This window comes from Bactrocera oleae, chromosome 5 (assembly GCF_042242935.1).
Source record: "Bactrocera oleae isolate idBacOlea1 chromosome 5, idBacOlea1, whole genome shotgun sequence".
Taxonomy (NCBI): domain Eukaryota; kingdom Metazoa; phylum Arthropoda; class Insecta; order Diptera; family Tephritidae; genus Bactrocera; species Bactrocera oleae.
Window position 1 is genome coordinate 71,782,641 of NC_091539.1, and position 13,702 is coordinate 71,796,342.

Sequence of the window (13,702 nt, forward strand, 5' to 3'; positions counted from 1 at the left end):
TAGTTACGTTGTTTTTGTAATTTGCATATTATTCTGTGCTCTTATTATTATTGCGGTTGCTATTCGCCAGCACGTCGCGACTGTTGCTCTCAGTTGCTCCCCGACTTCTTTCAGCTGCTATTGCTGTGATCAATTTGTGTTTACATGCAAATTAATTGGTGGTGCAATTAAAAACTGTCGTCGTGGTTTTCGCTGTCGTTGGATTTTGATGGCAAACAGCGGAGCAGATTGAATCCTGATGTACGGACCGACATAAACATATACATTCATTAACATGTGAGCATGTATTTATGATTGTAAAAGAGGCAATAATGATGTTAGCTATTACAGTGCGTAACTCGATAATGATGTTGTCTAATATAAACATGGTTTGCATGATTTTTATGAGTGTTTTAGTACCCATACAAACGTACTGATACTAAAATATGTACATATGTAAATACGCTTATTAGTGTATTGTACTCGTTTAACGAAATTGAATTTATTTCATCAATTTCATAGTCATATTCGTATAAGAGTTAATTTAAAAATAAAATTCGTTTTAAAAAGGTAAAGGTTATTAAATATATTTTAGCGTTTTTTATACCCTGAACAGGGTATGTTTGCCACGAAGTTTGTACCACCCAGAAGAAAACGTCGGGGACCTTATAAAATATACATATACATAAATGATCAGCATGATGAGCTTGGTTGGTTTAGCATTGTCCGGCTGTCTGTCCGTCTGTCTGTATATATACAAACTAGTCCCTCAGTTTTTACGCTATCAATCTGAAATTTTGCACCTGTCTTTTCCTCACTAAGAAGCTGGTCATTTGTCGAGACGGCTGATATCGGACCACTATAACACATAGCTGCCATACTAACTGAACAATCGGAATCAACTGCTTGTATGGAAAACTTTTTTATTATCGAGGTATATTCACGAAATTAGATCGGAATCAAGTTCTTGTAAGGAACCTTTGTATTTGTGAATGGTATTATAGCTTGTTTGTATCTAAATTCACCCAAAAAATATCCTCATTTTGATAACAAAAAAATGTGACAAAAATAAGTGGTAGGAGTTTATAAAATTTCAATTAGTTGTTTATTAAAAGGGCTTTATTACTGAATTTGAATTATATTTCTGAGTCCGCACTTGTTGCCGAAGGGGTTTTATGGCAAAACACTTGATTAAAACAGTTGGCAGAATTATAAACGAAAATAAAAATGAAACGTGGCTGCACGCAACCATAGTGTATGATGTGAACAGATTAGCAACATGTTGCTTTAGTTGAGAATGTTGACAAACATTTCAATAACGTTTGTTTGAACTGCGAAGCTGGCTGCGGCAGCGGCGTGTGCGCAGACACGCTCTTGGCCATTATAAAATTTTGTGGGTCTATGAGTTAACAGAGATCGAATGTGTGTGAGAGAGAGTGTATAGAGAGTAATGTAAACTTAAATTGAAAGTATTTTGCACTTGAGTTCACACACATTTGAACATTGATGCAATTTTTTATTTCATCTTCACACTTAAAAATTAGAAATTTTTATATATTATCTTTAAGTCGAAACTAAATCTGGAAACAAAAAAAATGTATATATGTGTAAACCGCCATCCATAACCTCAATATAAAATTATTATTCAAAGCAATTAAAACTATAGGTCCAGAAATTTTAACATTCAGGGATCTCACCAAGAACCAAAAACATTGCCCTTCTTTCGCTAATAAACAAATGAACGTTGAATTTGAACTCGTTCGTTGGCAACACTACAATCAGCATTTATTATTGGATCGTTTCTGGTTTCTCATTCGCCACATTTGCTTGTAGATTTGTTGGTTTGCGCGATGACTAAAGCGAATGCGAATGTAAATGGGAGCGTGAGTATAGCCAGTACGAGCGCTAAAACTTCGGTTATCTACGCTATTCGTGGCCGTTGGCTTCAGCAACACGATCATATTGTTGTTGACAACCAAGCTCGCTGCAACGGACGTTAGTCGCTGACGACGACGTGTATGTAGTCGACGTCAACGCCATTCTCGAGCATAGGAAGTGGTTGCATTTGGTAGTGGCCACTATAGGCGCAACTACAACAACACCAACAAACAAAATGAATATAGAAGTATTCAGACTCAAGAATCGACTGTAATAACAGCCAAAAAAACTGTTATGGTTAAGACGCCGACATCTACAGCGCAGCGCTTTAAAATAAATGTAGAATAGTGAGCCGTTTACGGCGCTGAGCAGAGCCGAACAGAGCGGCGCGAAAGAGCAGTAATAGCGCAACATCGTGTATCTCACCGTATCTGTGTTTGTGTATGCCATACCAATTCGTAGTATCTTAATATCTTGCTTGCTTTTGAGCAGAGTGGGCACACACCAACTGATCGACCGCGTTGAGCGACCAAACAACCAGCCGCCAGACAAGCAAGTCAAGCAGCAGCGACGGCAATAGCAACTGTAAATACTAAGTGAATAAAAAGAGTTTTTATTTTCCATTAGTGCGCGCTCGCTGAGGGGTTTATTTATTCAACGACAGATCCCGTGTGTGGACATTATTTTCCGAAACGTTCGCTAAGGAGCACACGACGAACATAACGCGACTCAGTATCAAATGAAACAAATCGAATCGATGATTACGGGCCGCATATTAAACGTTATTAAATCGAAAAGTTCCGCGTTGCATTAATTTAATTGAAAGTCAGTTGACTTGTAGCAGATTTTTTTAAAAATGTATCGCGAGCTTTACCAATTATTTGCATGCACAACAGCAAATGTGAAGTGTAAATTGTTATCACACCGCCGTGTAGCAGTTGTTTGTTGTTAAGTAATAATCGCGTGATTCCAAAAGGGTCTGAGCTCCGTGGGCTTTGGGAGAAAATTTGTGGGTAAAATACCAAAGTCATAAACAGGGATAGCTAGGCTAGACCAGAGCGCAAACATATGCCGCCGGAACTACAGTGTTAGCAATAAATATCGTCATTTTACACAACCAATCGCTTGCCAGCAAAAAGCTGTGCCATCAGTGAGTCAACTATTATATCTATCTTTGCACATTGACAACGCGTTTGGAGTAAAGTGTTTCACCAACTCTTTTCCATAAATAAACATTTATTTTATTTCGGTTTTACTGTAGCTGAAGTGAATATATCCGATCGACAAAAACCTCAACCAGTGACGACAATACAAGTATATTTACATTGTGTTTAATTAAAGTAAAAATTTTAAAATAAAGTGTGTAAATCAAAAAATTGTGTTAGCAAACGAGCGAGCCAAACAGAAGGGGCAAAATACGAATTTTTTTTCATTACAAACTGCCGAAATAGCGACGGCTAGATGGCAAATATCACAAGAACCAGCTACAATAGAGGCGGCAAAATACGCGCAAGATAAACGCTTTATTAAAAATATTAACATTCAAAAATAGAATTTTCACGCAAACTGCACTACTCAACCGCATCGAACACGGCGACCACCAGATTTGTTTGTACGTCTATAAACGAGAAGGCTTACAGAGCGAAGGCGCCTAAATACACGGTAATCCAAATTGTAGAAATTCATTGATAAACGGACGAAGCGCCAATCTAAGAGGGATATAGCCTTCGCCCGACTGCACAGCTTGAAGAATACCATCTGAATAAGGTCGAAAGCGTAGAACAAAAAGAAAGAAAAAAACTACAATAAAATAAAAGCGAAGAAGATAACGTAGAAAATTAATAATTTTTGTATTCGGCAAAGGTGTTATCTAATCTAAGCGCTTGCCCGCTTCGCACTACTTACCCACCTACTTAACAAACGGCGCAACAAACAACATCAACAACTAACAATCGCAACCTGCTTGCTATCCGCGCTCGATACGCAACGAAGTGTATCACAGAGTCACAGAGTCACCCAGCCACTCACTACTCACAGTTCACTCGCCGCCGTCGGTCAGTCTGTCAGTCGGTGTCAGAACACGAGCGCGTTTGTTTGTCAACAGAACAAGTCAGTTGGTTTAGTTTCTCTGTCTGTTGCTTTAATTTGTCACAACTATAACGCAAACGGCAAGAACCGTGTAGGCTTGCACATTCTAAGTGCATCTAATAGCGTATAATCAATGACAAAATAGTGAAGAAGTAAATTATCGCATCAAATCTAAAATAATCGAAACAAGTGCAACCGTCCAAAATTCAAGCAAACTTACAATTACAAATATCGTTCTAATATTTGATGTGATTTCATTACCCTTGCAAATATATTTCAAAATAAAAAAATATCGAAAGTTAAAATAATTTAGTGAAGTGCTAAAGTGTTTCGAGGAGAAGTGGAAGTGAAATTAGAAGAGGAAGAATAAGTGTAATCTCCACTGCTGCGAAGTAATATCGCCTGTTAAAAATTAAGTGTGAAATAATAAATTCTCCTGCAAAACATAGGGAGAACTAACTAACAAACTATAAAATCGAAGTAAAGTATAAGAAGCTCAGAGAACCACGTTAAAATGGCCATCAACAACAGTACAAAAGTATCGCGAACGACAGCAATCAGTAACACAAGTACATCTAGTACATGCCGATCCACGACGAGTGTCAAAAGCTACAACACTTTGGTCAAAGCAACAAATATGCAAAAATCAGGAAACACAGCAATAACATCATCTCCAGCATTATCCGCAATATCGGCAGCAACAGCAGCCGTTACAGGAAAATTAGCGCGACCAACGCCACCGTCAACAACTGCAACAACAACAGCAGGGATCTCTACAACATCACTTAAGCTTCTCTACAAATTCATTATATTTGCCATCTTGATTTGCACAGCGCCGTCGCTGGTAAGCGGCCGACGGCATGCGCCACTCTTGGTGGAAGAATCTGAGGGTACACGTCGAAATAATAGACCAGTTGGTAAGTGCATCATTCCAGTTTATTTATATACGAGTACATAATTATATCTACTTAAGTTTATAAAATTATAGGATATGTAACAACATTTTTTTTAGAGAAAATATATTATTATAATCAATCGTAGGAGTAGCACACTTTTTAGTAGAAATTCAGCTAATCACACAACATAACTTAAGCGCACACAATATTCAAGCCATGTGCTGTATTTTACTAAAATCCAGTTGGTTTTCCCCACAGCCAAAAATCGGAAAGTTTTGTCATTAAGTCAAAACGCCCACAAAACAATCGAGCCTTTAAAGTAAAAGAAGGCATACTTTAGTACGACAAACTTATACATACACATACATACATCGGTGTGTGTACCTGGTCGGCACTACCTTTCTTCAAACAGTTGCTGGGATTCCCGTGATCGTCCTTTTTCTATGAAGTTTGTTGTTGCTTTGAGCATAATTGCGGTATTTCCCGCATTTGATGCCACATAGATGTTAGCGCAACAATTGATTGCACATATTTCGAGCTAAATACCTGCGCACAACACACTGTCACGCCCGGACATATGCGCATATACACAAACAAACACACAACGGAGACGGGAAGTCCTGAATTTGGGGAATAGATAGTTTCAATGAAAAACGGTCGCAGAGTTGACCTGTGCCACTGCTGGATCATAAGAGCGCTCACCATGCGGATATTTGGGAATTCCCTAATGATTGTGCATACGCAGCGGGAAGTCGTACTAACAATACATTGTCGCTTACCGTAGTCGCTCCTACGGATCTGCTCACACAGCCATACAGACACCCATACCTACACATGTGCTAGCACACACGCATTTGTTTGCTGTTGTCGGGTTTGACAGACAGTTAGTCGTCGGCATTACAGGTTTTCTAATGCTCACCAAGAGCGTTGATTGCTTTTTGTTATTGTTATTGTTCCCGCTTTCGATGCAACGACTGCGCACAGTTCCACGGCGATGGCGCACGTTTATTAAATTACTTATTAATTTCATTTCCGTAATGTCGAGTGTGGCCACGCTGTCTCCAAAGTTCCAACTGCACTGGCTTGACCAACACTTGTACACACGTGGATAGGTATCATCGAATGGGCGATTAAACGCGGCTTTAAGTGCGTGCTTCTTATGACGACGGTGCGAGACGTGCGATTGTGGCGTCTTACCATATTTTTATGTTCTTACGCCAATGCATCTTTTGCATTGTGTGTGGTGTCTGCGCGGGCGTTTTGGAAAACCTTTATTTTGTGCCTGATTATATCGGAGTTCGTATTGGCAACGGTTAAACGTGTGTGGGGTTCCGCCTTCCTAAAGCGGAAACAAAAGTAAGCACAATATTATCTATTTGCAGCTCTTGTCTGACTTCCTTACAGACAGTTTTTCACAGGTTTTTCTTCTCCTCACCATTTGTTTTTCTCGCGCGTTTTTTTCCAACACAAGAATTTTTTTGTTTCCACCTTCTGATTTACCAGCATGTAACCGTTTGTGTACTAGTAAATATTTATAAACTGAAGATTAGCTCTGAGCGTAGGAGGCTTTTCGGACATACTGACATTTGTTTATGTGACCATGAGGTCGGTTGTGTGTGTGTAAGAACGCTCGTCTATCTTCCAAAAATCTACGCTTCCTATGAAAATCCATGTTCCAAATAGCGTTTGAGATCATTAGATTGCGTTCACGTAGTTTTTCGTCTTTATTCAGCCACACACTCACATGAGCGGTGAGTTGTGCCTAAAGGGTGCCTGCAGAGTGGACGCTCAAAGCCGAGCATAGCTGATTTCGATCAGTGCTGATCGGTTTTAGGTACCGCAGAGTATATGGGAGATTCAGCGCCGAATTCCGCTCGTATATTGTTATTATATTGTTCTGTTCTGTTATTTTTCTTGTTCGTAACAGTTTCTTTTAACTGCAAAGGATTTAGTTCGAATATCATTTTATTTAAAACAAGAAAAATAGTTAAATAATGAATGTTTTGTAAGAAAAAAAATAGACCGAAAATATATGGGAATTAAATACTTCCCGAAAGATTAGGAAATTCTCGTCATAAATTGGTCTTGATATTATTAATAGCGGGTATTTTGAATATTGTTCTACCACATTCATGGTTATTCCTCGTAAGCAAAATATTAGACCGCCATACAAATTATCTATGTAGCACGTGAGTCGAAAAATGCTTCAAACTCGTTTTCTCGCATTGATCAGTTGTACGCTCGGATTCCACTCTGCGGTGCCTGTGCGATTTCATATGAAATTGTACGCGGCCATTTTTTAAGCTGATTTATCACATTCGTCAGCTTTACGCTCGGCTCAGCTTTGAGCGTCCACTGTGCAGGCACCCTAAGAGCAGAACTAGGGCGTTGCAGTTCAGGCTCACAAATTAAGTGTAAACCTATACATATATACAACTATACATATCTATAAGCGATGTTCTGCGCAATTAGAACAGCTGCCATTTAATATTTTGTTCTCATTCGGCTAATGCTACAGATGTTCGGGGAAGTCATTGAAGTGCGCACCTTATTGTTGATATACCCTGACCACCCACCCGCCGCGATGATTCGCATTGCCATTGGCGGAAAAATTGGTGTTAAATGGAAATTTGTAATCTGCTCGCATTTCAATTATAAATTCATTTCGCAGCGATGATTTCCGAATGAGGCTGCACACTTGAAATGCGTCATCGTATGGCGTCACAAACACGACTTCTATGATTACAGTGAATCAAATGAACAGTATCCGTTGTTTAACAATAAATACCACTACCATCGTTAAAAAAGATCGAGTAGAGGAAAAAAAATAAACGTATCCAAGTTAAAATTCGTGTGTAATCTTCTCGTCTGTTTTCGCTGCTGATGGAACCACTATTGTTGTACGCTCTCCTATCCTAGTGCTGGATAAATTCGACATGAGAAGAATATTTCATGTTTTCGTCTGTAGGCGAACAGGTTCCACAAATGCAAAGTGATCTCTTCACGCGTTAACTTCGCTTGTGGACTAATTCAAAATTTCGTTAAGATACATAAATATGAGTGAATGGATCAATCAATGAAATAGCTCGCCCAGCAATACACACAGGTATTATACAAGTATTATACATGGGTGTGTGTGTAAACCGCTCGAACGACTAACTGCTCGTCCCACTATGCGTTCGCTTTAGTTTGGACAAACCAGATTTAATGAATGAAATGATATTGACAATAAAACGAAAAACATATATCTATGTATGTATGTATGGTATAAAACCGTAATAATACATATATCAACCATTAAAGTGCCAAGCTACGGCTACGCACTTTTTCAATTTCGTTCAATACTTTGCCCGTATTTGCTCCACGTTTTGAACATTTGTTAACTTGTTGTTGTTATCGCTTTAGCTTTCGGCTGTTAGTGTTAAATTAATGAATTGATTTTGGACTTTTAGTAGATGTGTTATTATTGCGACTTTGATTTGTTATTTGGCGGTGCGATCCGTATCTTACCACGCACTACGCTTGGCTCATTAATACAGACCTACATACAGACATGCCGTACATGTGTGCGAACGTGTGTACGAGCATTCATTCATGCAGACGTGCTTTTGAGTGGTCGTGCAGACAGACAGATTGACACCCAAACACATTGCGCCGGAAGGGCAGACAGATAGGCAACAAACCAATATTGATACGTATATACAAACTTACGAGAGGTAGATGTATGCATACACATAACTACTTAACTGTCCGATCGACCGGACGGATGTTTAGACAGCGACAAGCAGCCGCCATTCAACAATCGTCGGTGGTCGTCCGACAGGCGGCAATTGCAATTGAGGAGGTGTTAAAATGTGCTTAACTGATTTTCAATATGTGCGGTGGCAACAACAATGCCACATACAGTATTTGACGCTCACATCATTACGCGATTTCCAATATTTCATTGTCTTTTTGTGCATTGCAATTAAAATTTCGCAAACAACGCTACTGATGCAACTGTTCAAACACGGCATTCATCGTCGCCGTTGCCGTCGTTGTGGGTCTATTATAGTCGTACTCAACTTGTGCTAAGGCGTGAAGCACGCGTCATCATTAAGAGTTGTTCGCTTTTCACCTATGCCAGACCTGAGACGGCTGATCCAACTGTTTCAGCGTTGAACACTAGGGACAAATGCCACTTGCGGACTTGAGGTTGCGATCTCTTGGGTTGATTGCAGCGGAAATTCGGCGACTTTGGCACGCTCGCTATCAATCGGAAGCATTGGTGGTTGGTTTAGTGTCTTATACAAAAATATATATGTATGTACATTGATTAATGAGTCTGTGCTTCATGCCTCGACTAGACTATAGGGAACAATTCATTTGTTTAATTAGTGCTTCCTTGTTGCCAATTTTTGAAGTCTCATTTTCCATTTACGAGTATATCATAATGGTTTCTCGATTCGCGCTTACATTGGGTGCCATATTATTTGTTTTTGTGCATATATGGCTGGAATTGTTAAACGTTTTACGCCATTTTTGGCACAAAGTCAGTCAGTTACCCAGCCATCGTACTCAAATCAGATAGCTGTCGCTTTGGTAGAGGGGTTCAAGAGGCTGCCGAGCTCCAAGTTGACATGTCTCGAGCGGTCGGCCTACCTGTCTGCGAGAGAGTCGCTGCCTTTTGCGGCACGTTTGTCTTCTGATGGTTGCCAATACACATGTGCCTTTCAGCTGTGTGTCTCTACACCCGACTTTCAGTGCCGCACTTAGCCAACTCTTCGCCGTGTACTTGACGACCCATTCAGTCGTGCTCATACATTCGCGCTCCATCTTCATCCTCCTGCCAGCCCGGTTCGTTTCGCCTATGTTCGTGTATGGTTTTTGTTATTTGTTTGTTTGTTTATTCGTTTGGTGTGTTCAGTTTTGGTGTTGCTTGTTGCCACACATGTGTGGGCAGAGGAAACACTAAAAGCCCACAAGGTGTCGAATTGCAACAGACTTTGTTGTTGTTTCTTTTCGGCTTAATGCTCGCATGTGTTTTTGTATATTATAATTGTTAAATTTTCTCCTCATTTCGTGTTTACCTTTGTAGTTGTTCATTAGCATTGGCGAATTTATTTTATTTATTTTAAATGGTGATATTACCATTTCGTCACCTCAGAGTTGCATTCTGAGTAAATTTGTACTACAACCTCATGTCTGCGCCAATGTGAGCTTCTGACACGCTTCTAACATTGCTTTGTAGTCATATTGGGAAGAAATAAATTTTAAGTTGTATAGCTTAATTTCGCAACGATTATGCTCTTTGGATTATTTGCTTTTTGTCTGCCTCGTGGCTCATGACCCAAATTATGCCCTTAATTCGAGCGGGCAAGCTTGCACTCTGTTAGGCTGTGAATCTCCGCAGTTTATGCTGTCATTTGTAAGTATCCACTGCCGTCCCAAGTGAAAGTAGCCACTGTGGCATGGCTTCCCAGCACTACTCACCGCCATAATGCATTGAAAAATACTTGCCGCTTTACTTCTCGTTTCTTTTTATTAGTTACTCGCGTATTCAACCATCCATCCATTCGTCGCTGCCATTATTCCTATGGACGTCGAATGCGTTCGCTCGTCTTCCTCTAAAAATGCAGCGATTAGTATGTATGTATGCATGCCGCGCCATAAATTGGCATCCAATTGCCATAAATGCCCCGCAATTCACTACCAATCAGCCAGCCTGCCATCCCGCCACCTAAACTGCACTCTGTGGCTAGCCAGCTAAGCTGTTGCGACAGACAGCATTGACGGTTGTGCTGGTGCGTTCCACATGTTGCAGTGCTTGCGGTTCAATGACTTGTGCGCTTCTAACTAAGAAAGCTGATTGCCTAACAAACTAACAGGCTCAACTGTGTCGGCTGGTGGCGGCCAGTGGTGGGACGGCAGAGTTCGGCTACTAGCTGCACACATTCATATCTTCGTGTGCGTGTATAGTTCGTGGCGTATTTGCTTTGATTTTCACTTTATTTGCTTTGTTTTTTTCCATTTTGTATTTTTTCACACATGCATACTTGTTGCGCTGTTTGACTAGTAGACCTACATACTTACACACACCTATGCATGCATATACATGTTTATATGTGTGTGGGCACTTAGTTGCTTAGTAAGTTGGCCGTTGGTGGTTAGTGTCATCGGGCGAGCCACCTACATCGTTCGCACTCTGTGGACAGGATGTGCCGCTGGAGAACTGCGGAGGTGCATACAACTGCAACAAAAAGCCATAACCATATATACATATATATGTACATATATAAAGAATGGGGACACGTTGTGCGCTTACCACTGTTGTGGCATGCGTGTGTGCGCAAGTGCGAAAATATTAATTTTAATGGGCAAGTTAAAATTAATGTGCGCATATATGGCAAATGAGAATGGCGAAATGTAAAAATTTAAATGGAAAATGGTGAGGGGCACGAGACGAGAAGCGAAAGTGCACAATTCCACAGTGGCGAAGGTTCACTTAAGGTCCCACGCCCCTTGCCGGCGTGTTATTGGACATGTTTGGTTGTATGTGTGTGAATTTGTAAGACACGGATATTTCCACCAAAGTCTAAGCATCTTTGGCTCGCCTGCTGATGCACTCGTCTTCACATGTTGTTGCAATTTGCATTGCTTGTGTGTCTGCCGGTTGCACTTGTCGTGCATGTTGCACTTGCGTATGGTATATGCCACATTCTTGTTCTGCATTAATTATCAAAGTGTAGTGATCTTTTTTTAATTTAAATTCCACCATATGCACCAAAAACATGCACACTTCTACATACATATTGAAATATAGGACAACAATAACAAAAGTAGAAACGGCAGCAGCTGTGGCAGCAACATTCAAAGCAAATTCGTTGCGGCATTTCATTTGTGCTTCGTCAGAAAATGAAAACTCTTTGATTGCGAACGGATTGTCAATGTGAATTTGTTTGAGTTTTCATTACTATTAGCTTCGTGCGATTCCCTACTGCTTACTTAAACGTACACAAATATATATATGTATGTATGTATGCAAGCATGATGCTGTGACGTTGCTTCGCTTCCCCAAACTGATACGGATCTTACAGACAGTACGGCACATTTAAATGGATTTTGCTGCCGCCGCCGCCACTCGTCACGTGTGACTTGTGCCGCACATGTACTGGCTGCGGTCGCATGCGGCATGCCACAAGTAATAAGTAAAAGCGGCAGCCAGCAATGATGCATGTGCTCTAGTTGTTGTTGCTAAATTTATTAAGCCAAATACCAAATACACATATACATAATTTTGAGGGCGCTAGTGTATGTGTGCAAGTGTTTGGCAGTCTGTAAATGCAATTTGTGCGCAACGGTAATCATTGCTGATGTTTTGTGCAGCGAAGCTATTTTCGTTTGTAGCGGGGCGTCCACCGCCAAGAGGTGAGCGCACTAAAAGCGATCAGAAAAAAATTAACAAAAGTGCAAGAACGAGCGACGAGACAATGAGTCACAGTGGTTTCGAGGGGTACAACAAAAACAACATTTGGCGCATACTTTTGACAAAAACGAGTAAAATGAAAATACACATACACATATGTATGTATGATTGAAAGAGTATAATATTAAATTTTATATGTATGACAGTTCCATGTACTAAAAATCGGTGATACTTAAATACGAATAGACCTCACAGGTTAGGTTAGTAGTGAGACGTTCCCCCTGTAATTACAGCAAAAAAGGTCCCTTACAAAGTGATGCATTTGTCTTGAATTGGCAGTCAACACTTCCGCATAGATAGCAAGTGCTACAAGAAATATTAGCTGAAAAGTTCACGCTAAATTCAGTGCAGCATGTGATTTTGTATGACTCACAATCACAAATCAAGCAAAAAAATAAAGAGTAACTAAAAATACTCTATTTTAATTACCCAATCGCTTACTTGAACCAATACATGCAAAACTGCATTTGCACGTACACACACTCACCCACGCGCAGATGCATTCATATGGGCAGATGTGCTACACATAGTTTGACTATAGAAGCAGTGCTGCTTAAAAAAGAAAAGTGGGTGTGTGCTGACAGTCACTTGACCAACAATACAATTAAAACACCCACCCAGCTACATGGCGTGCCACCGCAACAGCGCGAGCATCGCCGAGCAACCGAAACGCCCACCCGCCCAAAAAAGGGCACGTCGACATTACAACAGCTACAACAACAACGATCGACCATGCCAGACAGCTGGTCTGCCCATTGTCAGCAGATTAGCAACTTGCAACACGTCACAGCGTCAGCAGCTTGTAAACGGCATGCAACACGCCCCCGTATCGCGTGCTAGCCAAGAATATACACAGATGCACATGCAACTCGTGCAAAATTGATAACAATTAAAATCAGTAATAAAATTAAATTAAATAAATTTAAACTAAAGCCAAGTGGCAAAGCGCACAAAAAATTCCGGCAACATGTGATTGCAACAAAAGCAATACACAAACACACACATGGATGTGCATGTAATGAGTCTTGTGAATTTTTGAATTTTTCAAATAACTTTGCCGCATCGTTGGCATACTGCTTGAACTTACCGCAAATATTATTGTTTATAATTTGCTGTTGCCGTTGCAAATACAACAATGGGAAATTTGCTGCTAATGCTTTAATAGCTATTTCTGGCTATTCTGGCAATTAAAAATATAATCAAACTGAAATTTGGGTGCACATTAACAGCGATTTTCCTGCTATTAAGCATTTTTCTCAAACTATTAATTTCTCGCAGTTCTCACTTTGTTGTTACTTGCCTCAAATCACAATCATCTCATTATTTTCGCTGAGTTCACAGCTGTCGCTATACATACATATGTATGTAGGTGTTTGTATATGCTTATGTATGTATG

General features: G+C 40.2%; 1 protein-coding gene across 5 annotated transcripts in view; it reads left to right on the forward strand.

The window, feature by feature from the left end:
- The window catches only part of sog (short gastrulation), a 74,256-nt gene that overhangs the window by 12,563 nt on the left and 47,991 nt on the right, over nucleotides 1–13,702 (forward strand). For 4 of the 5 annotated variants that reach the window (XM_036365397.2, XM_070110491.1, XM_036365398.2 and 1 more), the window contains exon 2: nucleotides 3,119–4,862. In XM_036365397.2, the coding sequence (XP_036221290.2) occupies nucleotides 4,460–4,862 (403 nt within the window). In that variant the 5' untranslated portion in view covers nucleotides 3,119–4,459. Of the gene's footprint in view, nucleotides 1–1,940; nucleotides 4,863–13,702 lie in introns of those variants that run through there. The other variant, XM_014246887.3, reaches the window with a different exon arrangement.